We start from the raw sequence: 27,174 nt of genomic DNA on the forward strand, positions 1-27,174 counted from the left end.
GGACTAGAGCTGGGACAGGGATTGGGGCAGGGCTGGATCAGGGGCTGGAGCTGGGACAGGGTTTGGGGCTGGGACAGGGGTTTGGGCTGGAGCTGGGATAGGGGTTGGGGCAGGGATAGGGGTTGGGGGCAGGGGCTGGCGCTGTCGCTGGGGCTGGGGGCGGTGCGGGGGCGGTCCCTCCCCGGGGGAAGCCGATAAATGCCGGGCGGCGGGCGGTGGGGAGGTGGCGGAGGGCAGCAGCGGAGCTCAGTGCGCGGCTCTCGCTCCCCGGCGGCATCGCCCTGCCCTGAGCGCCTCTCGGAGCCAGCCGGCAGCGGGGCAGCGCCATGGGGGCCGCAGGAGGGCTGGGGCTGGCCGTGCTGGCGGCCGCGGTGCTGTGCGGGCCGGGGGCGCTAGCCGGGCGCGTCCTCAGCGGTGAGTGCGCGGAGCGGGAGCGCAGCGCTCCGGGAGCGGACCCGGGACCGAGCCCGCTGGCCAAAGCCGGGACCGAACCGGGACCGAGCCCGCTGGCCAAAGCCGGGACCGAACCGGGACCGAGCCCGCTGGCCAAAGCCGGGTCCGAACCGGGACCGAGCCCGCTGCCGAACCGCTCGCATCGGCGGCGAGCGAGCGCCGGGAGCGCATCCCGGGCGCACCTGGCCCGGCGGAGCGGGGACGCTGCTGCTGCTGCGGGGAACGCGGGGGGATGCGGGGCCAGCGCGGGGGGTGCGGGGTCCCGAGGCAGCCCCAAGCCCTGCCCTGCCCCGGTTCATTGCCGGCTGCGTTCGAATTGCTTCAAAAGATGGAGCGTCTTGCCAAGGAGCGCGTCTGTCTGTGCGCTGAGTTTTGTTGGCGGCTGGACGGGGATGTTTCTTCTTTGTGTGCGCTTTTGTTGGGAGGAGAGGGCAAACTTTTAAGAGCGTGCGGTGTAAAATAGTTTTGTTGGGTGTGGGTGAGTCCGCAACTCTCAAAACCAAAAGGGAGACAATACTTTGGAAACCTGTATCTAGCATTGGAGCTTAGGTTTAAGAGCTGTAGACTCCCACTGTGTGTTTGCAGTATGCAGGTGTATATGCTCAGAAACCGGTAAATTTAGTGAAAAGACCCCTTTTAAGCTTAACTGTCTCCAGACTAAAGCTGACAGGCTCTTGGGGATATGTTGTGTGTGCCTATAGATCCATGCATTTGCCTGGAAACAAAGATTTACACACTCCACTCTGTTTCTTAGCAAGTTGTGTGTGCATGTGTGGCTAAGAACGTGGCTCTTACAAACTATCTCCAAATCATTTGTATACTTTTGTTTCAGAGGATGTAACAATAGCATATCAAAACTTTTTTGTAGGTTTTTTTTGTTTGTTGCAAGCATTTGATTGCTGAATTCAGATAACTTTCTTAGTTGCAGTCACTGGACCATTTTGATGATGCTCTATTTGAAGTAGGTTCTAATGCTATAGCTGAGATGACTTCTTGGGGTTTTGTAAACCAGCATCTTCAGGAAATAATAGTGAAGTAGCAGTGCTTCCAACACTTTGAAAAAGCTTGCTTGCCTCAACACTAACCTGAAACCTTTCATTGACCTCTGTTATACTGTGAATTATACTGGCTTATATGATACATCAAAGTTCTAAGTATTACAATTTATATGACTGCTATGTAACACTGGGGTTTTTTTAAAGGAATAGTGGAGATTAATTATCTATGAGATGCATTTGGCATTAGCAGCCTCAGTGCAGGAATCCATGTGGCTGAGGAAACCCAGTCCCTTAATGTTCCAGCTGCAGCTTCTGTGTTTAACTGAGACATAGGAAACTGAGATGCAGCTTTTAAAGCCATGTGTGATGTGTGTATACTGCCTCGTCAGACTGTTCCTGGATGCACATTAGGCTTTGGGGATTTTGGGAGGGCACAGACTCTGCCCCATATTTCCCTGAAGCATTTCAAACCATGTGATGAGCTTCATGTCACTGAATCATGCTGATGATTCTTGTCTGATAGAATACAGGAGAGGGTTTGAAGCCACTTGAAGCAGATAGAACCATTTTATGTATTATTAGTTTATTGGTTGAAGTTGTATTCATTAGATAAAGGTTTCCTAGATAATAGCAACCACATTTATTTATTTATGCTTATTGCAGATATTCTTATGTACTGGAAGAACTTCCCCCCCCCCCCCCCCCCTTTCTTTCTCTCAAGGACCACACCCATATTCTGGCACATGCACATGGATAGGTGCAGTACCAGCAGTAGCTGACACTATTTTAGGCAAGAAGTATTACCACTGAATAATTGGGCAGTGTGTGCTGTCACCTGACTCCCATCTATCTTACCTCTCTCTTGCATAAGAACCAGCAGTTTGGACTTAAGCAAGCTTATGTTTGAAATCATAAGTCTATACCTTAAACAGACCTATTCCTAAAAAAAAAAATAAATGTTTATGCTTCAGTCATGATTAATAATCTGGCATAGTAGGAAATTCCACTGCTCTCATTCCAAATAAATATATAGTTCCTATCACTCCCCCAAGCTGATTGTGAGGCTGCTTGAGTGCTGGCTGGACCTTGTGAAGAGTCCCATTGACTGCAGTAAGTTTGCAGCAGACCTAGCAATAAATGCAAATTTGCTACCATTTTGATCACAGTGTCAAGAGGATAGAGAAGAAAAGGCCCGCCTTTTTGAAATGCCATTTTTTAAAGTAAAGGGTTTCTGTTGCTTTTTCCAAGTATATTAGATTTCCTAGGATATAATTAAAACCATTGTTGGCATCAAGCCATTTGCATTTTGGTGTTATTCCTTTGCCATCTTTAATTTGGGAAGTTTTAAACAGTGATGCAAAATGCTGTTTAATTTTTAATGTTTCTAGACAGATGTTTTGTGAGCAGTCCTCACAGCCTCCATATCCAACTGTCTAGTGTTGCCAGAGAATTGATTCCTATAGGAAAAAAAGCCAAACCAGTCTCAGGAGAAAGTGCTGAGTCTGCCTTGCTGTCCCATGACATCATAAAGAACATGAAGTGATGATAATGCAGTTTGCAAAGATGCAATTACTTTAAGTATCTATTGGGCAGGAGAGATGCAAGCTAATCTTATTACTAATCATTTAACAGCCTATGTATTAATCATAGATATTATAGCTTAATGACTGCTGTTTGTCTAGTTGTATTTCTGCAGCTTTTAAAGTTTTGCTCTTTGCTATTGCTGTGCATCAATTGCAGATTAAATAGTGATTTATTTTAAAACAGTATGTATCTATTTTGGTGCAAAAGTACTTGGATATATAAAACACTGAATGAGAAAAAACACTTGGTGAGTCAGGAAACTTCCAGAGTTGCCCCTTAACTATAGACTTTGTTGCTTCAGATGCCTTTAAGGAGGTGAATATATGAATTCACATGGCTTATGATCAGATTTGAGTTCTGCATAAAGTACTGCAAAGTAAGAGAATTAAAGCAGTGTCTTCATGGATACTGGATTGACTAGAGATAACAAACCCTTTCTCAAAAGATGCATGATTTAATTTAATTCAATTTCCTTGCTAGCTTATCACACCTGAGTTTTGTCTGTCAAAGTGCAAGCATTTTCTCTATATAAAACCTGCTATAAAGTTGTGCCTTGTTGTTTTTGGTTTTTTTTTTGATTTTTTTTTTTTGGTGTGAACTGTAAATTTCAGTATAAAAATGCAGCTCAGAATTTGAAAGGATAAAACCTGACAAAAAACCTGACGTCTCATCTACATGTGCAACAGGTGTGTGTTGAACACATTTTGTTGGAAATATGTAGCATTTAGTTCTGTACTACAAAAGCTTTTCTTGGATATGCCCGGATAGTACAAGAACCTTTTGCTCAGCTGAAGGTCTCAGGAATCACTAAAGCTGAGACTTGGAGAAGTGCAAGAGAAGCTGGGCACTGAATTCCTTTATTATTCCTTGGACTTCTTTATTATTTCTTCTCCTTATCCAGCTGTACTGAGCACTGTCTTCTTGGGGGCAAATCAATGAGCTGAGCTCTTAGAGTGAAATGAGGTGATGATTTTGGATATAATAGGTGTTTCTGCTAAACACACCTTGCTGCAAACCAAGAAGTTCCACAATGCACTGTGGAATGAGAACCCAGTGGTGGAGTCCTTCTGTAGCAGGGTAGAAATATCCAAGTACTTAAATCAGTTTCTAGAGTCAGATTTCTGTATTAGAGGTGATCCCCCTCTCTGTCAGCCATGTGTAGCTTACCTTCCCCATGAGTGAGAGTTGTGCAGGTTGGCCGAGCTGCAGTTCTGTTCAGGGATAAGGAAAGGGACGTGGAAAATCCTAGTGCTGTGTCTCAGACCAGCATGCTGCTTTCTCAGGAATATGGCTTTTTTGCTCACAGCATTTTGTTCAAAAATAGGAAGGCATTGCAAAGTTCAGACTCACAATTGTCAAGCCCCAGTTTTCCACTTGGCTAAAGAGCCTAAGAGGAAACGCCTGCCATGGAGGCAGCTATGGTAAAAACCCTGTGGAATGGTGTGGACAATCTGCTTGCTTTCACATGGCTTTTCTTGCTCCCAGAGAGAGAAAGCTGGGCTCCTGCCTGCTTGAACTCCTGTTCTGTACCTTGATTTGAACTCTCTGTAGGTCAGGTCTGATCCTATGCAGGTCAAACTTCTCAATTAGAAGATGTTTGCAGGGGAACATGCTTTGGTTCATAAAGGGTTCTGTACAGCATTATTTTTCTGAAACTAATTCCCATAATGGCTTTCTCTTTGCAAATCTCTGATGGATCATAAAAGAAGGTAGATGCTAACGTACAATAGGTAAGATGAAACAATCCTTTGATAGTAATTGCTACACTCTAATCCCATTATAATCTAATTCTTACCTCTCACTCACTAGTTGGAAGTTGAGTTTCTTGCTGTAGCAGTCCCTACTGCCACCACTGACAAACAGTGGGACCTACAGCTCTGACCAATATTAATGAATCCTAACTAAAAGGTTGGCATGTCTCTAAGTAAATCTGAATGTAGCTGCAGCATCCAGCTGATCTAGGCTCACTTTATAAGGAGGGAAGGAAAAAAGTTGATATTTTAAGAGTGGGATTAATTTCATTTAAATTTGAATTTTGAATATACTGCAGATCTGCGCTAATGGATAATGCTGTCTGTGTTTTGTTCAGTTGTCTACACAGTGAGGTCAGTAAGTCAGTTTAGGTATGGACAGGTTATTGGGAAGAATTTATGACTGGTGAGATGATTCCCACACTGTATTTCAAAGACTACATGTAATGTGAATTAACCCGTGATGCTTTACCTCTGAATTTTCTTTTAGCGTAAGTTATCCTTAAAAATATTCTAACAGACTTCTCCTCCCCTCCAACTTTCCCTTGATTTTTGCCTTAAGTGAACTGTCACCAATTTTAAGTTTCCATGTGGATTGGCATTTCCCAGTTTCTTAGGAGCAGTGAATGAGCAAGGCTTTGCTTGTTGCTTTCTCTTTTAATTGTGCAACTGCCACAAAAAGAAAGCACTCTACACTCCTGTAGTGAATGCATAAAAGGTGTTACACCCTAGGAAACTCTTAAACCAAGGAAATTAATACAATTTGCAGCCATATATATTACCTGCATTTATTGCAAATACTTGGGTAACAAATTCATGTAACTACACCTGCTTGGAAAAAAGGCATTCAAATTCACTGAAAATTACTGAGAATGGATGATGCTTGCTATGAAAAATAATTGAGAAGGAGTATGTGTTTTCTCTTCTCATTTTTTTCTTCATTTAATTGACACGGGGATTTTCCGACTGGGGACATTTGTGTTGACTTTCAGGAAAAGGTTCTTTACTCAGAGGGTGGTTGGGCACAGGAACAGGCTCCCCAGGGAGGTGGTCACTGGTCACACCAAGCCTGACAGAGCTCAAGAAGAGTTGGCCAACACTCTTGGTGGGGTTCCTGCGGATGGTCCTGTTCAGGGCCAGGAGTTGGACTTGATGATCCTTGGGGGTCTCTTCCAACTGAATGATACTCTGTGATGATATGACCAAAGAGTTATCAACTGTTTCCTTCTGGAGGCAAAAATAAGAAATAAGCCATCAGCAGAAACTATCAGAAGTGCTTACATTTATGCTAGGGAGAAAACCTGTTGAGGGAACTGACTGATGAGTATAAAAGTGGATAACCTGTTGAGGGAACTGACTGATGAGTATAAAAGTGGATATTTGTGAAAATATCTGCCGGTTTGGGATAGGAGAATAAAACTATTCCCTGCTCCCCTTGGCAGGCACACACACTTAAAGCATTCAGGATACATTTTTTGTCTATTATGTCTATTCCACAGCAAGTTAACAAAAAATTCTTAGCTGCCATAGTATGTCTGTCTTAAAAGTTTCTGTGAATTCTGTTCTGGGCTTCATAGCTACATAGAAAACTATTGATGAATGGACTTAATTTGAATCATAGAACTGTTTGGGTTGGAGGGGACCTTAAAGATTATCTTATTCCAACTCTCTGCCATGGGCAGGGACACCTTCCAGTAGACCAGGTTGCTCAGGACCCCAGCCAGCCTTACCTTGAGCACTTCCAGGGATGGGACATCCACAGTTTCTCTGGACCAGTCTTGTCAGTGTTTATGATTTTTTAATAAACAGCTGAAATTGTAGAGTACTTGGTGTGTCTTCAGGTTATGATATATAAAAAATTTATTGTGTCACTGTGTTTATAAGAATTAACCCATGTGTTATAAGAATTAAAAAAAACCAAATAAAGTAAACCCACTGCTAACAGCTTCAGCTGTTAAGGGGGTATTTTGTTTGGTTGTTTTTTTTTGTTCTAAGGTTTTAAAGTTCTGGGTAAAAGAATCCACATCCCAGAGCAGACTTGTAGATATGTAACTCTTTCCAAAACACTCTATTTCCTCTTATTTTGAATAAGTTAAAAATGGATGCCATTGACACTTGGGTGTTATCATTTGCCTGATCCTGTCCAAGTTTTTCCTTAAAAAAGGGAAGGCAATTGGCAGCTTTAGGGGGTTGTTTTAGCAGCTATGTTGCCACTTTTTGTGAGCCCCCAGGACAGCGCAGCTGTGAGCTGACCCCTTAGAGAAGGAAGTGGCTGACTGCCATGGCGAGCCCTGTGATATACACCTGTAAAGTTCACATGATCAGAAGAAAGGAAAATAGTTATTACAGGAAAAGCTAAATGGATCTCATGCTTGAAATTTATGATGTGTTAGATAGCTGAAACCAGAGCTGATGCCAAATTGAAGATATGTTTCACTAGAAGAAAGGAAACCTGTCAGGGCTTTAATGATTTGACCTGGGGGGAAAAAAGAAATAGTTTTTGGGAAATACTTTAGTGACTTTTTTTTGACTCTGAGTTATGACTTGAGTCAGTGATTAAAATTTTTTCATAAAAATGGATATTAATTTTCCAGTTGAAGACACCCTGTATTGATTCAGGTAATTGTATGTTTTTCTGCAATGGTAATTATGGAGGGTGAAGTGTTGATTAGCTTCTAATGAGGTTTAGACATCAAGCTACTTCTTTACAGCTCTGTTGTCAATGGCCTGAGTTCCCTCCTTTGTGCACCAGGGCTGAGAAGTTAAGTACAAGAAATAAATGTGTGTTTTCTTTGGGAAATAAGTGAATTGCTGTGTGAAGATGGCAGCTTTCATGCTGGCTGGTATTCCAGTTCCAGTACATCAAGAACAAGCTTGAAGCAACACATCAGGGATTTTGAAAATCCAGACAAATTTTGATCTGCTGTGGAAAAGACAAATTCTCTCACCATTTTTTTCAACACAATGAAGATTTTGCAGGACAAGGAATCTTCCTGTATCCTCCCAAAACCTAGAAAAGCACAGGTTCTGAGCTCACAGAGACTTTGACAAATCTCCCAAAAATAACCTGCTTAGATCAATACTTGTCATATGTGTGCTCTTAACCACCCATTTTTGTGACCAGCAATCTTGCTGCATTGTACAGGGAAGCTCTCAGATCCAATTTTAATTGCATTTCTATTCAGCTGATGGCAAAATCCAGGTGTTAGGAATGAGTAACATTTAATATATAAATGGGCACTGCCAGGTGCTCCTTTGCACTGTCTCCTTTTTGATTGCTGGTTTTTCTAAAGGTGTAGCTATTATGGGTCTATTGAGGACAGTTGTCATTCAGAAATAAGCCCACTCCCTGCCCCCAAAAGTGCTTAGAAACACAATAACTGATCTAGTACAGGCTAACATATAGATGATAACCCATTTTCAGCAATAAATCTACTGAAAATCACTTGCCATGGCAAAAGAAAAAAATAAAGTCAAGGACTGGACAGGAAAAAGGCATCTTTTGTAGCTTCCTATTCACATAACTGTATAGATAGTATAATACAGTAATTTGATTTTACTTAAAACTTCATCATCTGGCTTTTTTCTCTTTGCAAAAGTTTCATTAATCCCAGAGACACCTGTTTGTCTGAGGACCTCTTGCATCATCTTTGCTAATTCACAAGATATGGGATGGTTAATGGCTGAAGTTGTTATCTGGCTTGTGTTTGATAGAGAATAGAAAAAAATCCTATTTATCATTTTAGACTTGCTGTCTATGAATGCATCCATCACTTTTACTTGCACAAGAATTTAGCAAGAAGGATGTCCATCATAAGAAGTATTTTAAGAACGGCTGATAGATGAGTTTTGCAGTTTTGAGGTTGTGGGGAGCCTCCATTTAGGCGCCTTAGGCATGGTCTGCATGCTCTGATGTGATGCACACAAACTGTTTGCTGTGCACATCTGCCTGAAGCACAGCTGCTGGACAGGCAAATGTGACCCTCAGGGTTTTTATATAAGCCATTAAAAGTGACCTGGAACCTTTGAAAATTTGTCACCCTGGGAAATCACTTAAGAAAAAGCTCTATGATGACATTTTAAGCATAATCCTTAATCCAGAGTAAATCAGTAACAACTTCCTTTTCCCTCAGAAGGTTTGGGTTTTCAGGAGGATTGGAGCAAAAAGTACCTGCTGAGGTATGGAAGAGATTGCTATGAAGATATCAGATAAAGGCTGGCATGTGATCTGTACAGCAGGTTTTATTTGAATGTCAAATTTATGAGCATGTGGAATTCCTTAAACTACTCAGGAGACTGTGAGCTGAGAAACATCAATGCTTTGAGCACTGGCTCAGCTGGAGAATGATGTGCCTTGAGTGTTACAAACTTTGGGAGAAAAGATGGCAGCTTGCTTTTATCATAAATGCAGACAGAATGTAATTATAAAATGTTATCACAGTTGGTTTTTTTTTTAAAGTAATATGAATCATAAAAAAAAATTATATTTGGTGGATGGATGCAAATATGATACAGTAAAACATCAACAGGAGTAATGTAATATAGCAAAATGTGAGCAGCAGCTGAACCCAGGCAAAATCTGACTGGGTGATACAAAGACCATCTGACAAGATGCATCAGCTTTGGAAAAAAATGTGATTAGGAAAATTTATTACCACTTAGTCTCTTCCTGGCCATGTTCTGGAGTGCATCACTGGGACTTGGTGTAGGGACAGGTGAAAACAAATTGTGGCCAGTGTCCTGCATGCTGATTAATCAACCCTGAGGTCACTGAGCTCATGCAAGCTCAAGGCCAAGACTAGTTTTCATAACACAGGCAGAGAAGATTTTGGTTAGTTGCCATAGATTTCTGTTTTGCTATTTCATTATCTCTTTCACTTTAAGTCCTTGTGTTTTTGTTTGTCACTTTGTTTTCAGAGGTCTCCACCAGGCTCTTGCTGCTCTGGTTATTGTTAAATATTTCACACTGCTTTTTGCCAAGTGCTCTTCTGATTTTCCTGCTGAATCCATTACCTTGGGGAGAAAAAAAAAAGTCAAAATACAAAAACATAATGGAGTTTAGTACATCAGGCTTTGTGCATTCATTTTTGTCTCTCTTCACATATGCTGTGCACATGCAGTGGCAGACCTAATGTAGGTGGATGCTAATGGTGTCAAACCCTGGATTGCAGGTTAGTTTGTAAGATTCAAGAAGGGTCAGTTTGTGTGGTTCAAGAGGAAGAGGAATGGGATTTATCAGCAGGGAGCTTATTTTCTACCTGATGTCTTCAAAGACTCCAGCTAAGCTAGGTGTGTCACTCAAAATGACCTCTGTGCCCCTCATGGGCCTGTGGGGGCTTAGTTTAGTAATAAGCCTGATGCTGTTAGGGAGAGAAGTCTTTGACCTGGGTGTTTTATCAGCTATTTTGCTTCTAAATGACACTTTGCTGTAACTTCTGTCATGACAGTAATCAAGGAACCTACTATTTGTTTAATGAAGCATGGTTATTAAAAGATAATGGAGATATAATTGATGGAAATAACAGCTTGCTATTTGCTTTTTTTTTTTTTCCTTGAAGGAGATTTTCTTTCCCCCCTGTACAATTATCTCCAGAAATATTTTAATGAATAATTTAGTTTATAAATATCCTTGTTCTGAGGCTGATATCTAAACATTCTACTATGGAGCTTCTGGGAAACACCCAAAGATGAAAATTGACCCATATAGATGGTAGCTAGCACTTTCTGGAGCAAATCCTGCTCACTTGCTTTCATCAGCTAATGGGATGATGAGACCAAAAAAAAAGATTATTCATGTTGTATAGTATCTTAGCATGATTCATTCTAATAGTCTTGCTTACAAGTCTCGTTTCTATTCAATTGGGACAGAAAAATTTGAGCTCAATTTATACAGCTGAAATAACAAAATGTTGCTGTAGAACTAATTTTGGAGTCTGCTGAAAGGTGTTAGAATAAGGTAAAGTAGCACATAGTTGATATTTCCATACTTATCTTGTCTCCTGTGCAATGTGGTCCATTCTGTCATTTTTCAGTGGTAAATTATTTCTGCTTTGTAGTTCAGAAATTAGTAGTGAGAGAAAAAAATAAAGCATTAAAACCTGACATCTCAGTGTGTTCCGAGAAGAGCACTAAAATGTCAACTGATTTGCCAGCTATTAAGGCACAACTGCAGATTTCCATTAACACATTTATCTGCTGCAGTGGAACTGGTTCAAAGTCTGCTTCAAAAGAAGAAAGAAAAGATTCAGAGTAGGTCACTGCCTAAACACAGGGATTAAATTAACTAGAACAAGAGAAATTCACAGCTTCTTCCAGAAAGCTCACTGCTCTGCCTCACATGCTTCATTCACATTCTTTGTGTCTATGGGTCTTAATGCCAATTATTTCTTTGTTTCTTGCTGTTTTCTCTGTTGGTTTCTGGAGGTATATTCTTGCAGAAATGATCAGCCTGTGAGGAGGAAAATATTTCTTTTGCCACAGGTAGAGAGAGAAAAAGAAATGAAAGACCAGTAATTTAGGAGTTTGATTTCATTCAAATTTTCATTTTTTCCAATTCTTTCACTTTGTAAAACTTGATTTTAGAGCGACTTAACCCTGCCCAAACATCTGCAATAAAAACAGTGTCTTTAAAAATTATTCTGGTCTGTTTAAGGGAAGGAAGAAAAAGTCTTCCACAAAGCTTCAAGGTTTTAACTTGCAAACCCTTGGATAGAAGTTGGGCCTTCACATCTGTATTCTGATGGCTCTGAGATGGCTCCCTGCTTTGAGTGCACAATGGGAGCAGGCTGGGCACATATTTAGGGCTGTAGTAGCTCTTTGCCTTTGTGCATCACAAATGCTTGTCATCCTCCTTGCTGCTCCGTAGAGTCCCACCTGCTTTCCTTGGTGTGGGTGATGGAGCTGAACATTGATGCAGCATTGATACAGTTGGACAATATCACAGCACAGCTTATGGATACAAGACTTAGAGCAGGTCAGAAACAGCACTTGCTGTGACTTGATGGTCTTCAAGGTCTTTACCAGCCTATGTTTCTGCTTGAGTCCCCATTTAGCAGCTGACTGGCAGATGAGCATCCTGAGAAAGCTCAGCCAGCAATGATCCATTTCTTCTGCTAGAAGGTTTGGCCCAGATTTTGGGATAGTCATAGAAAAGCAGAGGCTGTGAGGGGAGCACTTCAGCCACCTGAGAAACATGCAGGGATGGGGAGTGGATTGTGTGTTATAAAGGCAAAGTTAGCTATTTTCCCATGAGAGGGGGGAACAGCACAGGAATTATGATCCATAGTGATCAGCCTGCTCATCGCAGTTGGTTGAAAATTCCTGCATGACTGAAACTGTGACCAGGATTTTTTGACACCTGAATTTGCTCGTAACTTACTACTTGATGCAAGGGGAAGCCTGTGCACAGAATGAAAGGAATCAAGGAAAGTTTATTTCAAAGATTGTCTGGGAAAATAAAAAGAGCAAGACAATGGACAAAGCACTCTTCCTAAATTTGAATGTACATCTTGAATTATTGCTTTGAATCCAATCTTCAACTACAGGGAAAGGAGTGGTCACTTTTCCTTGGAAGTGGTTAGTGTCCTGCATAATTCAGTGCTGGGATTTGGCTGTTTGTGCTGCTGTGTACACATGTGTACTCTGGCAATGAGCCATTGTCACTCACCCAGCAGTGAGGGTCAAAATGTGATCAGCTCCTCCTTCCCTGTGCACTCTGTCCTGTCAGTGAGACACAGCTCCTGGGGGGAAAATTGATCATGTTAGCAAAATTGGAATGTCAGCATTGTAGAGCAAGGGAGTGAGCTGGGATTTCATTTCAACAATGAGCTTTCATTGGTGTGCTTCTCACTTTGCAACATTTAGACTTATCACTTTGCTACTTTGATAATAGTAGTTCTTTTTGACCAAGAAACCTAGAAGGAAGCCCATTATTTCATGTGCAGCTCTGTTAAATGGAGTGTCCCTTGCTTCTTCAGCACCACAGCCCAGCTAGGACTATGGGCCTTGCTACATTTATTGGGAGCAAGGCTCCTAACATATAGAAATAAGGGGAAATATCAGGAAAAAAATTGGGACATACATTGTGTTGTCAGGACATTATCAGAGAAAGTCAAAATTGACACTCTCTGCCTGATCTTGGAGCCTGTTTTTTTCCATATCTGTGGCACAAGCTTCTCCTTTTTTTTTTTTTTTGACTGTTCTTTGTTCCTGTGTTATTTTGGTAGATTAATTACTGATAAACAGCTAAATTTTCAGAAGTCTGTCTGCCAAGGTAAGAATGAGATTAAAAGATGCTTTTCTTCCTGATAGTCCTTTTCCAGATGAACTTTAATAGGGCAAAGTGAAGGTTTCAGAGTTTGTTGTTAGGTTTTTTTTTTTCTAGGAAGATTACAAGAATTGTTGGAAACCCTAGAAAGTTAAGCATAGTATATCCCTACTGCCCCTATAATTTAGCTTTCTACAACAGAAATGGTTCCAAAAAGATGAGTTATTTTCAGATTTAGCTAAAAGTCAAGAGCTGATCCTGTTTTTCCATTCCTATATTAATGCATCTTTCATACAATCTGCTTATTCTCTGCAAATACTTGAAACTATGCTTTGTGCAAATACAGAGATGTCTTCAACTCAGCCCTTGTGCTGTCTGCTATTGGAAATATCCTACTTATTAATTACAAAAATGAAGAAATGCTATTGCAAAAAGAATGAACTTGATGTAGCTTTTAAGGTTTTTTGTTTACTTTGATATTTACTCTTTGTGCAGAGGAAAACATTGCCTAGGAAAGCATAAATATAGCTGAAGTTATGTGAGGATGTTGCTGTTTCCCAGTGACAAATTGCAATTTTTTTAAGGTGAAACAGAATAAATCATGTTCAGATGTTATTTACATGAGTCACGTATCTGGGTTTGCTTAAAAGTGAGACTAAATACGAGATTTTCAGATGCAAATCTGATACAGTACAATAAATTACTGTACTTTGTGCTGGTGTGGCTTTACCTCAAGTGCTGTGAGCAGTTTTGGGTGCCTCAATATAAGAAGCATACAAAGCTCCTAAAGAGTGCCCAAAGGAGAGCTATGAGGATGGAGAAGGGCCTTGAGGGGAAGCTCTATGAGGACTTACTCAGGTCACTTGGTCTGTTCCACCTGGAGGAGTCTGAGAGGGGACCTCATTGTGGTCTTCAACATCCTCACAAGAGGAAGTGGAGAGGCAGACACTGATCTTGTCCCTCTGGTGATCAGTGATAGGACTCAGGGAATGGCCTGAAATTGTGACTGTGTCAGGGAAGATTTAAATTGGATATCAGGAAAAGGTTTTTCACCCAGAGTGTGGCTGGGCACTGGAACAGGCTCCCCAGGGCAGTGGTCACAGCACCAAACCTGACAGAGCACAAGATGATTTTGGACAACACTCTCAGACACATGGTGTGGCTCTTGGGCTGTTTTTCACAGGGATGAGGTTGGAACTCAGTGGTCCTCAGTGATCCTTCCAGCTCAGCCAATTGTGTGATTTTCCATTATCCATTGTCCAAATTTTCCAGTATAATAATGACTGTTGTTGATTTCTAAACAGTCTAGATAATGCCTGGTAGTTTTTTGTTACTTTGGTATCCTTCAGTCATTCTTACTTAACAAAATAAATTTTCATACTTTTCTTCTGCAATGATAAATTTCTATACTGGGAAAACTTGATTTAATTTTTTTTAAGAGATGTTTCTATTTAGAAGCTTTATTCTGTCCCTAGATAAACCTACTGGAGTTCAGTTGTGGCTGATAAGTGAGTGTGTTAATTCCTCATCTTGTATATCTTGAATAAACTCTAGAGAGTTGAAAATTATAATTATTTTTCTTTTTTAGTAAACAGACTTTCTAACAGACTTAGGAAACAAATCTTTCTCAAACAAAGAACTATAAGGAGCAGACTTTCTCCTCCCATAGACTTTACGGGTTGTGCCTCAGCCCATTGTAGTGAAGAGTTCCTATGGGTTTCTCTCATATACAGCCTCTCAAAGTTAAAGTATCAAAAAAAATTCAGCTGCTTCTTGCCACGAAACATGTGTATTTGAAACTTTTTTTTTTTTTCAAATTGAATAGCTCTGATTACACAATAAAAGTGAAGTTAGTCCTTTAGTATGCAATAGTCAAGGAAATACACTCCAAACAGATCCTGGCTATAACAGAGTCCTGATGGTACAGTCATTATAAAGTAAATATTTTTCTAGAGCCTATTGGGAATCTTCAGTGTTTTGGAGAGTTTCACAGGCCATGGCAGGATGGCATAGATTCCCATGAGCTGTGTGCTGTTTGAAATTTAAATTAGAGCACAGGATTTCAGTGGTGCTAGGTTATCACCATGAATCCTCTCTGGCAAAAATCTCCCGTCCTTCACCAGCATATGCAAGATGTGCTGTATTCTTTTCTTGCAGCTTTGATATTCATCACTGTGCTCTGAACAGCCCCATGTGTTTGTTTTTCAGGCCAGAAGGTGTGCTATGGTGCCTTCAAGCATTCCTGTTACAAACTAGCCTATTTCCAGGACTTGTCCAGACGCGTGGGCTTCCAGGAGGCCCGCCAGGCCTGTGAAATCGATGGCGGGGCTCTGCTGAGCTTGGAAAGTGAAGCTGAGCAGCAGCTGATAGAAAACATGCTGCAGAACCTCACCAAATCAGGCTCTGGGATTTCTGATGGTGATTTCTGGATTGGGCTGTGGAGGAGCGGCGATGGACTGGCCACGTCGAGTGCCTGCCCCGACCTCTACCAGTGGGCCGATGGAAGTATGTCACCATTCAGGTAAGGGTGGGAAACTGCTCCTTGAGAAGGTTCCAATGAAAGGAATGAAATGCCAAACCTTGCTTGTTGGCATGAAGTTTGTGGAATCCCCCCCTTGACTTGTCCAGATGAAGGGTAGCTGGCAATCGGGGTTTTGAATTTGAAGCTGTGACAGGATGGCGTTGTGTGTGCGGCTTCAGCCTATGAATTTCTTTGCTCCCACCCCCAGAGTTTGCCTCTGCAGGATGTTTGGAGGTTGTTCTGCCACACGCAGAGTCCTTCAGATGTGGTCTGAAAGCAGGCAGGTAAATTCTGCAGGGCTCTGGCCACCTCAAATCAGGGAGCCAGCCACCAAATAAATTATTGTGAGATGCTTAGCATAAATTGTTCTGCTTCTACCCTTTTTGAAAATCCTTTAACTTCCTGATGAGGCCAAAGGCCAGAGTAACAGCAAATCATAGAACTGAAAACAAGGGGAGAGATAAGAGTCTTATAGGGAGGAAAGCAGAGCAGTAGGGTGTTATTTCTGCAGAGGTGTTTTGATCAGAATTGTTTAATATTCAGAGATATTCTTGGGTCTTTCACAGAAAGGTTGTGGGAAGAGGATGGGACTGTTTGGGTTGATACTTCTACATTGATGCAAACTCTTTTCCTTGTCATCCTGATGAACCTTATCTTCAAAAACTAGAAACTGGTACACAGATGAGCCTTCCTGTGGAAGTGAAGCCTGTGTGGTGATGTATCACCAGCCAACTGCAAACCCTGGTCTGGGAGGGCCATACCTTTATCAATGGAACGATGACAGATGCAACATGAAGCACAATTTTATCTGCAAATATGCCCCAGGTAGGTAAAACTGAAGTTATATTTCACTGGTGGGACATTGTCTTGTTTGTGAGGGAATCTTCAAGTATCTTTTGGCCTGTGGTACTGATTCCTTTGGTGTGTGCCTGTGCTGGCATTAACAAGGGATATGATATGTCAATAACAACTATTAAAATACATTTTTAGTACATTTAAATAAACCTGTTTACATCTAACAAGCATGATTTCAAAGTTAGCTTCATTATCATGGATTTCCAGGGGTTTTTTTATTTAATTAATTCCCTTACAAAGTGTTTTAAGTGTACATTTTTCTACTTTCTATGGATGACTATGACATCTTGGTCCTACTGTAAAAAATATAGCACTGTCCTCATAGTTTCAACTCTCCCACTTTATACCAACTTACGTGTGGTGGTTGTTTTAAAAAGTTATGGTTTGAAGAACGAAGTCCAGAACAGCAGGAAAAATTTCTGCACTCATGCATGTAGACTTAGAGAGATATGAAAAGCAGATGCATGCTAGTTGAGATGGTGTCAGAAAAAACAGATCTTAGGCAATTTGGCTGTACTTTCAGACATGACATAAGTTCTGTATATGTCAATAGAGGAAAAGTGAACTATAAACTAGAACAAGGTGCAAAACCAGAAAGGACATAAAAAGTAAACTTTCCAGTTTGAGCCTGTAAAATTTTCTGTTCTTGGCCATACTTAAAGTAAATGAAAACGTGTTTTTCAGCAGGACTATGCAAATGTTTTCAAATATTTTTTGGTGTGTTTGTTTTTCAAAACTAACCTGAAAGAATGTATAGGAAATGATGGATTTATTTCATTTATTAACTAATAAAAACTCAAGAGGTGACCCTTGGGAATCTCATGAGGTTTGACAGACCAAGTCCAAGGTGCTGCACCTGGGTCAGGACAGCCCCAGCACCAATCCAGGCTGGGGATGAGCAGACCCAGAGCAGCCCTGGGAGAAGGCCCTGGGGGTGCTGTGGGTGAGAGGCTGCCATGGCCTGGCCATTGGGAGCCCAGAGCCCCCCGTGTGCTGGGCTCACCCAGAGCCCCGTGGGCAGCAGGGCAGGGAGGGGATTCTGCCCCTCTGCCCCCTCTGCTGAGAGCCCACCTGCAGGGCTGCATCCAGCTCTGGGCTCCCAGCACAGCAAGGACAGGGACCTGCTGGAGCCAGCCCAGAGCAGGCACCAAGGGCATCAGAGGGATGGAGCAGCTCTGCTGGGAGCAAAGGCTGGGAGAACTGGGAATGTTCAGCCTGGAAAAGAACAGGCTCTGGATGACCTGATTGTGGCCTTCCGGTACCTGAAGGGAGCCTATGGGAAAGATGGAGAGAGACTATTTACAAGGGTCTGTAGTACCAGGATAAGGGGGAATGGCTTCAAACTGGCAGGGAGTAGTTTTAGATTAGATAGTAGGAAGAAATTCTTTACTGTGAGGGTGGTGAGGCCCTGGCACAGGTGGCCCAGTGAATTTGTAGATGCCCCATCCCTGGGAATGTCCAAGGCCAGGCTGGACTGGGCTCTGAGCCATCTGGGACAATGGAAGGTGTCCCAGTCCATGGTAGGGTGTTGGAAAAAAGCTGTTATTTAAAGTCCCTTCCAACCTAAACCATTCTATGATTCTGTGAAATCCTACTCTTAGCAGCTGTTTGAGCTATATAATTCTGCAGTTTCCTACCTTGTTTCTCTATGCTGATGATCAGAAAATTATCACTCTCTTTGTAGAGATCTGTCTACCCGTACAGATCCAGACTATTTTGTTCCTCTGGTTTTGGTGGATACATATCTTTTTCACTTTTTGGTCACTTAATGGGGATATTAATGGTAATTAATATTGCCAGCAAATATTAAATATTTGGCAGAGTTGATATACCAATGTGTTTTGGCGTACTGCCACCCCCAAAACCTGTTCCTGCCTTTGAAATTGTTAGTGGTTATCACTCTTTATGATAATCACTAATCATCATAGGCCTTTCAAGGAAATGGGACAATTTTATCACTTTTAGAACTGTTAGAATTATTTTGAAATAGTGTAGCAAAATAAAAATGTTTCATGTTGTTAAAAGCCCAACATTTTTACGTCAGAAATTGCAGGCTTTATTAAAAAGGTTTGGTTTCAGGTCTATTTTGTAGCTTTAAAAGCAAACAAATTTAAATTAAATAATTATTCTGTACTAGTGAACGGCTTACCATTCTTGTTGAGATGTGATAAAGAATTGCTTTTTCTATTGCTTTTACCATCTGAGAAAATGCTGGATATTTTGGATTGTCAGAAAACAAGGTGATAACAGTAACAATGAAAATACATTTATATTTCTTTCTCTAGGTAGAAAGTGGGTTATTAGTTTATAATGAGGCATATAAGGCAAACAATGCATAGGTAGATTATTGTTAGTATTGACATTGTTATGCAGCTAAATGCAGTACTACTGAATTGTAGCTATTTATTTTCCAAACTGTTGGAGTTGTGCTCTTCAGCAAAACAGAGTATTCTCCAGAAATGTGTTTTTCTGTCATATAGAGGAAAGGAGTAGATGCAAAATGTATATAAATAGATATATGTAATTTCTTTCACTGCCTGAAGAAAGTAACACAATGTTTGTAGGAAAATTACATTTGTTATCTCAAACCAAGTGAGACTTACAAACGACCTTTTTTCCCCTCTCAAATCACTGTAAAGGCTTCAGTGTCAGCTCTTAGCAGTGCAAAATACATCCATTTCACCAGGAGTGCTGAAGTGCCACATGCATATTGAATTTCAGTTTGTTATCCGAATATGTTGTTTTTCACAACTCTCCTGTCTGCATTCAGTGTAGGGTGCATAATACCAGCCACAGGTCAAAACAGGTTGCAGGTGACTTTGATAAAGTTGCATCTAATTGTATCATCAGCAGGTCTCCAGGACAGTGCTCATTAGGCAGCCTTGCTCAAGCAGCAGCTACATTTCTGGTGGACACTTTTATTTTTCCAAGCCCTCCCTTGACAGCGTTTACTGCTGCAATGTTCAGTCTGGCTTTGGGTCTTATTGATCATTCAGCAATCTAAAACTTAATTATAGGTTGGTAATTGCAACCTCATTCAGTTCCTGTCCTGCTCCTGTAGGTTTGATTATGCAATCAAATTAAAAACTCATCTCCTCTGCTGCTGTCAAGAGACAGCAGCTCAGTTCTTTGGGATATCTTGGTGTCTTTCTTTATATAAGGCCAAATGTAGCTATTTTTTACCAGAGTAGGTGAAATAATTGCCTTTATTTAGTAGGCTTTATTGCTGTTTTGATTTCTCCTAGCAGTTTGCATTTATCAAGACACTCAGAACTGTAGTCACATAGCACTGTTAAGTTAGTATAACCTTATGATAGAGAGAACTTCGTATATTGTTCTAGAATTGTCTGCACAAATTAGGCTTTGGATGTGTTAGGCAATTTATTCAGCTCAGGAAGTTAGGGTTTGACCATTAGCCATTAAATCAGAGGCCACCAAGAATTGAATCTAGACTAAACTATAGCCTTCTAAGGAGCAAAAAGTATGAATTAGAGGTGATCTGACACTAGTTTGCAAAGTGTCTTTGGTAAAAGATGAAATGCTGAAGAATTAAGCAATTATTGTTTGGGGGAATGTATCTATTTCTGTGATACTGCATGAAAAAAAATGGAGACATTTGTTTTATTGCACACATTTTTTTATTCTTCAACAATCAATTTCAAATATTGATTTAACAGATAATGTCTTAGAAAAAGAATTAGGAGACAGAGCAGAGCCAGAATACGGTAAGAAATTTTGATGCATTAAATTCCATTGCACTGGTAAATACATAATTGTAAGGATACCATTCAAGAGCCTCCAAAATTGCTCAAGTTTAACAGGCACAGTTAAGAACTGAAAAAACATAGGAAAAAGTCATTCTTCAGAGAGCAACAGCTACAAATATATGGCTGTTCTTCATCATAATACTGCTTGTAATTCTTCCAGAAATAATTCCAATTTTGTAATAAAATCCTGTTTACATGTATATTTAATAAATCATAAAAACATTCATTTTACCAATATAAATTAAAATATAATTACTATTAATTTATTAACTACATAATGACCATATTTTTTACTGTTTTCCTAAAATGTCTGATCTCCTTTTCAGATATTTTTCCAACAGTGCCAGCAGGAAATCCTTATGACACAAGCAAACCAGAAGATCAGTATCATATTATTGCTACTGAAACAGGTAATGCGTTCATATGAATGTAGTGTTCTGCTAAAAATATTAACAGTGGAATTAAATTAATATTTCAGTTTCCATTTTTGTCAATAGGAAGAAACAGTCTGTTTCCCTGGGAAGTGCCCTGCAAATACATATATTTGAATAACATTTAAAGTGTTTAGTCCTTTTAGTTGCTGTGGAAACAAATTATTTCCTTGTCTTGCCAAACTTAGAATAAACACCATGTCCATAGCTCCCCCAGGTACCCTGTGTTTTTGGAAAACCACATGTTAAGAGGAGTTCAGTGCCTCGCTGAGATTCCCAGTAGAGGTGATATTTGGGAAGTGGATACCTGCTGCCCAGGTTCTGCAATGCCCCTGGCTGCTTCATTCAGCAATTTATCTTCTGAATGAAATCCTGAGGCTCAGGAAGAGTTGTAGGAACTGAACATGTCTAAGGAGCAGCCCTGGATTTTACAGGATTGCACCATGGGGTTATGGAAAGGGGGTACTTTGTTTGCCCACTGGTTGTCTGGATTTGAGCCAGCTTCCTAACTGGTGTTTCCATTATTTTTAACTCCAGAGGAATTATTATATGGATGAACTGTGGTTTGTAATCAATTATAGCTTTTAATACAAATTGTGCCAAGACTCTAAAATTCAAACACAGCATGAATATTGACATTTATTCTTGCTAGGGAAAATATTTTCAAAATAGGACAATAGGTAATAAAAGCTCCACACTTTGTACATTAAATTGTGGAGCTTTTATTACCTATTATTACTTTTATTACTAGTACAGAAGATGGGCATGTGGTTACTGAGAAACAGTACCCTTCTGGAAGCTGCAGACCCCATCCTCTATTGCAGACAGGTTATAGAGCCTCAGCTTGTGCCATTTCCCACTCCTTTTGTGCAGGCACCTGCAGAGGAGCACCTTTAGCTCTCCCCATTAGTCAAGGAGAGAATTTATGTGTCTTTTAAGGGGAAAGGGAAGATGAGAGCCAGGCTCATTCCTCCTGTGGTCCTGCATGGGCAGGGAATCCACATACGAAGATGACAGAGTCTACAGTTGAAATGGACTGCAAAAAAAATTAGACAGTGAAATGTACTCCATCAAAACACTTGAATTGTGAATTAAAAAATTGGAAAATATCAGAATTGAAGACCTTAAGATACATTTTGCATATAACTCAAGCGCTGCATTATTCTTGATACTGCTGACTTCTCTTTGGAGCTCTTCCTATAGAAGGAATATATGTGTTCTTTTGTGTAAGTTAATGTATTCCTGTAATTTTACTCCAGATTTTTCCTGACATGGTTAAAAGCATTTCAACACGGGAGACATTAATGAGAATTTTTGTCTTGTAGGTATAATTCCGAATTTAATTTATGTTGTAATACCCACTATACCACTGCTGCTGTTGATACTGGTGGCTTTTGGGACTTGCTGTTTCCAGATGCTTCATAAAAGGTAAAATATACTTTTCCATAGTGGTTTTATGATGCAGAATTCATATTTCCATTGGCAAGCTATTCCTACTGAAAGACTGCTTACATCTATCCCGAAATATGCAAATAAGTGCCTTTTCATCTATTAAAATGCAAGTAGTTTACAGCTGTTACAGCTGAACATTCACCTTCAGGCTTTTTCCACAACATGCTGAGATAATTCTAGGTCTCAAAGGATGCTGCTGCTGGGACTCCACCTGTTCCTGAAGAAAGTCTCTTTGCAGACCACTTGATAGGCAGGGCTGTTGTCAGCACTTTTATTTCATCTCTTTTATGGTGATTACCACCTCTAAAGTACCTGGGCTATGGGAAATAGTTGAGGAGTCCCTCACAGATACAGGGTGAGCCCAAGGACTCAATTTCTAACCTCAATTAAAAATTTGTTCCAAGGAGAAAACTTAAGGGCCAGCAGCTGCTTAATCCTGTTCCACTGCACATACCATACAAGCAACAGATGGACCACTGGAGCACAGAAATTGAAAATGAAAAGCAAAAGCTTGCTCTGAGCCAGACACTAGTGTGATAGCCTTTTTACATCATGTATGTGCTTAAGAGGATGCATAAAATAAATAGATATGTATTCATAGTTGTGGTATCAAGCAGGGGTACTATTATGCAAAAAAGAAACATTTCAGCCTTTGAAATACAGTGCAATTTGCTTCAGGCTTTTAAATTCTTTGGACTTTTCATTTTTCTCAAAATATGATTTAGATACATAAAGACATGACAGCATATAATTAATATTTTTTTCTGAACAGAGTATTTCTGGAACTCTGAAATATCATTTAGCCTTTAGTTCAGTAAGTCTTTTCAGCTTCATGTAATCCAGAAGAGTTTCAACTGAAATATGTTTTATAGATAAATGCTGTTTACCTAAAATATTAAGAGCAATAAGCAGATTTGTAAGCTGTTTTCTCTCTTGAAGACCAGGAATAACTAAAAGGAATATGATATCACAGTTTTAAGAATTTTTTTTTTTAATTCCTGCTTATTTTTAGCTCTTTATTTTTTCCGTATGGTTTTTACTTAGTATTTCCTGCCAATAGCTGCAGTAACTTATTTCAGGTGAGAAAACACTCCAAATGTGAAGGCTGTTTCTGTGTGAGTGAATGTACAGTGATATTAGCAGTACTCCGTGGTTCCATGCCTCATTGAAACAAGTAGCCATAAAGAACAGACATTATGAGGTCTGCATAACAAACTTGATTTTTTTAAAATGCATTTTCTATAAGAAAAGGAAAATGTACACTTTCCAACCTGTCTTATGACAGGCAAATAAAGATTTCACAAAGCCTGTGAAATGTTATATATAAACCTCACCACTGGGGCTGCAGAGGGTTGGAAGTGCAAATCAGAAAAGAGTAGTAAAATAATAATATGTATAACTCTAACAATTGCACAGTAATTGAATTCTGGAACCCTTATTACAGTGGCCCTGGATTTCTTGGTAAGTATGGTACATCTTAGTAGCTTTTCTGGCAAGTCCTTCATTTCTGAGAAAAGTTTCAGCCCTTGAATACTCCTGGGAAAGCAGTGAGAGATTCATGGCCCACTGAAATCAATGGAAAAAGTAGTGTTGACTTCAGTGGGCTTTGATCAGGCCTTTGATGCTATAGCACTTCATCCAGAAGTAATTCATCTGAACTTCCAAGATTTCAAAATTGCATGACACAGATATTGGAAATTCACCTTGGAAGATTTCATTTTTTTTTTTCTGTTAGCTGATTAGTTTGATAGATGAAATGATACAAAAATCAAGGACAGAATGGTTTTGATGCAACACAGGGTTCTCTGTTTTATTGTTTGTTTGTTTGTTTGTTTTTGTTCCCAGAATGTCTATTTTGAGTTACATCAAAACCTTTAAATAAAGAAATTAAACCATTTAAAAAAATCATTTAGATCAAAAAAACTATCACCAAAAATGAAGTATTTTATCTTTTGACACAAAACTGTTTTTTAAAAAATATTTTCCTATCTATTTTTGATTTCCACCTACGACCTGCCCTGCAAACCATTTTTGTTCATCACAAATATGAAGCTCTTGGGCAAAAACCAAATCAGAAGAAGAAACAATCACTTGAACTTATCATCTGGACACGTTAGAACTTTAGGAAAGGGATTCTGTCCTGCTGGGGAAGGAGGGACCCCCAACTTTCCACATGAACCTGACTTCTCATTCTTTTTTAGGCTTCCACAACATGGTGACCTTTCCTCTGAAAGCCACAACCCATGGCCAACCAGGACATGCCTAGCTTGAAAGGTCATGACTAATTTTGCCTGTCATTGGGCTCTTGAAGGGTAGTAATGAGGCAGAGCAGCACTTCGTCCCTGTAGCTGGCAGAAATGATCAGCTCATTCATGCTTAGATGCTTTCCCTTTCATTTCTTCCAGGGAAGCAAGGAGAAACTGCTTCAAAGACCCATCTCCATTATCATCTGAATGCCTTGCAGAAAGTTTAAATTCCAACCTGGTATATTTCTCAGTTTCTATGATTGCATTTGATGGTCAAAACACCAACATGCTCAAGCTATTTATTGCATCTTACCTTTGTCACTAAAATCTGTTTCCTGAACCAGCTGTGAAAATCAGCGTAGGTGTGTTGAAGATAAGCTCATTTGACACATTTGATCCAAGGTATTTAGAAATTGATCCTGCTGTGTGTGGCAAGGACTCTCCATTCAAAGCCTTTCATCATTAATTTGTGCCTGCTTTTGCTGGATTAATCCAGAGGGGAGTAGTGACTTCGTTTCTTTAAGAAGGAAGCGCTGGAACTACTCGATTCATTGCAATTGCTTTGTTTATAGCATTGTGGCCTGATCTAAAGTCCACTGAAGCCAAAGGGAGTCTTTCCAGTTACTCCAATGGGCTCAGGTACATAATGCATTACTTTGTAGGACTTCAGAGGTAAGTCTGGAGGGACTGAAAACTACTGTAGCATTCAGCACCCTCGAAGTACATTTTAAATCAACTCAGACTCGCTTGCAGTAACTCACCAGGAAAGGAGTAAAACTGAATGTGTAGGACTGTTGGGACTTTTAGGTTTCCACCTTACAGAGTTATGTAGGGCTACTTCTCCTCTTCTGGTTTTTATTTAATTGGGAAAAAAAAAAACCCAAAAAATCACCAGTGTGAAATATTCTACCCAGAGATTGAAGCATTTTCACAGAAATGCAGCTCCAATGGCTCCTGAAGTGGCTCCTATTTCAGTGGTCTGGAGTGCACTGTCATTTGCCAATTTAGGTGAAGAAAGATGGTGTATTGTGGCATTTCTTGCTATGTGGAAAGACTGCCATAAACTTTCAGGGTGCCTCAGGGCTCCATGGAAAAATCAGAGCAAACACAGCAGTATTGCAGAGCAGGTACTTTTTGGAACCAGTTTTATCTTATTTTTTAAATTGAAAAAACACCAAACACAAAACCTGCTGTTGACAGTTTTGACTGAAAACTAGCCCTCGGGAAGCTTTCTACCAGTCATTCATTGCCAGGAGTCTGATCCATGTGCCATCACTTCATGAGGTGTCAGGTCCAGCCCCAAGGGAAAGGGGCTCGCTGGCGCAGGGATGCACAGTGACCCCATTGCTGTACCCAGGGTGGGCAGGAGTCTGGTACCCACTGGGGTGGGTGGGCTGCACCTTGGGCATGGATTTAGGGGGTTTGTGTGCTCTGCTTCCCCCCAGACAAGGGAAGTGCTCAGCTCTCACCAGCCCTGGTCAAACGGAGTCGTTCTCTGAAAAGACTGCTCTGTACGAGAGGTGTGGTTGGATGGGAACTGGGAAAAAAGAAATAAAAAACATCCAGGCCAGTTCAGTGCGGTTCCTGGGAGCAGCACTGCTAAGCAGAGTGGTCTGGTATTTTTGGTAATGGATGGGGAGCCCACACTGTGAGAGCACCAAATGTGGCCTTGAGATCTGGGGATGGGATGCTCAGGTCTGGTCACAGAACTGAATCAGGACTGCAAAGGCACACATGGACTGAAAATGGTTTGTATTTTTATTTTTCAGTAAAGGAAGAACAAAAACCAGTCCAAACCAGTCCACACTGTGGATTTCAAAGACACCCAGGAAGGACAGTAGCATGGAGGTATAATGATTTACTGACTGAAAACGAGGCAAAAATAACATTTTGCAGTGAGGCTGTATTATAATGTCGTCAAAGAACATTAGCTTGGAATGGCTTGAAAATGCAAAGGATCTACAAGAATGAACTGTAAGCTCCCCCTTGAGGCAAATGGTCAGATCATTTTTATATGATGTTTGTTTATTAATTCAGTTACAAAATATGCCATGCTAAATAAAGGGTATGTGTTTATTTTGCTAAGAGATGTAAGTTAGCTAGTTGTGAGCAATGAAATGAACAGAGCATTTGAAGTTTTTATGGGGAAATATCCACAGTGTATGTCAGTTTTAAGACTGTTTGTAGTTAAACAAAACCCCTCTGTTTCTTTTAGTCTCTCATGCATTGTATTGTATAGTCAATGTACAGTAAATGGAACTGACAATTTTACAGTGTAACAATTATTTATCTTTGCATAAAAGTTTGATACAAAATATTTGTTTAGTATTTATTTGCGCACTTAACACAGTTTTTGAACCTTGGGAACAAATATTATTTTATGAAATAATGACATGGTTGCTGACAGAAACAGCCATCATATTGTGACATCAACCTGATGTGGCAAAATTCAAGGATTCATCAAAGTCCTTTGTCATAGAATGAATTCATTTTGCCAGGGAATGACTATAACTTTTTTTCACATTGGCTCAAGGTCAACATAAAACTTGGAAAGTGATACCTCATTAATGGTGTGCCCTTTAAAGGCAGCTATTAGTTGTTACTTCAGTCAAATATTTTTCTGATGGAAAAAAAAATCACATTGGGCAAGAGTTTAAGATTAAAATTACTGTTTCAGTAAGTCTACATAAAAAAGGCATTAAAGGTCATTTAAATATAGCTAATAGTTTGTTAGGAATAATATAATGTTGGAGAAAGAGAAGAAAAAGGCTTTTTCTTGGAAGTGGCACTCATAGATTGATTCCTACATTACTCAGACTATTATCTAGAAACACATTAATTATATTAATT

At 40.2% G+C, this 27,174-nt stretch overlaps 1 protein-coding gene across 1 annotated transcript; it reads left to right on the forward strand.

The window, feature by feature from the left end:
- The first annotated feature begins 326 nt into the window (after positions 1–326).
- Positions 327–26,610, forward strand: CHODL (chondrolectin). The gene is made up of 7 exons (XM_054270443.1): positions 327–414; positions 15,261–15,573; positions 16,241–16,398; positions 20,106–20,153; positions 20,522–20,605; positions 21,952–22,054; positions 26,094–26,610. The coding sequence occupies exons 1-7, from the start codon at positions 327–329 to the stop codon at positions 26,176–26,178; spliced, it is 879 nt and encodes a 292-aa protein (XP_054126418.1). The 3' UTR covers positions 26,179–26,610.
- Positions 26,611–27,174: the final 564 nt, after the last annotated feature.

Source organism: Melozone crissalis, unplaced genomic scaffold (assembly GCF_028551555.1).
Source record: "Melozone crissalis strain CALT ecotype California unplaced genomic scaffold, PUWL_Pcris_2 ptg000009l_1, whole genome shotgun sequence".
Lineage (NCBI taxonomy): Eukaryota > Metazoa > Chordata > Aves > Passeriformes > Passerellidae > Melozone > Melozone crissalis.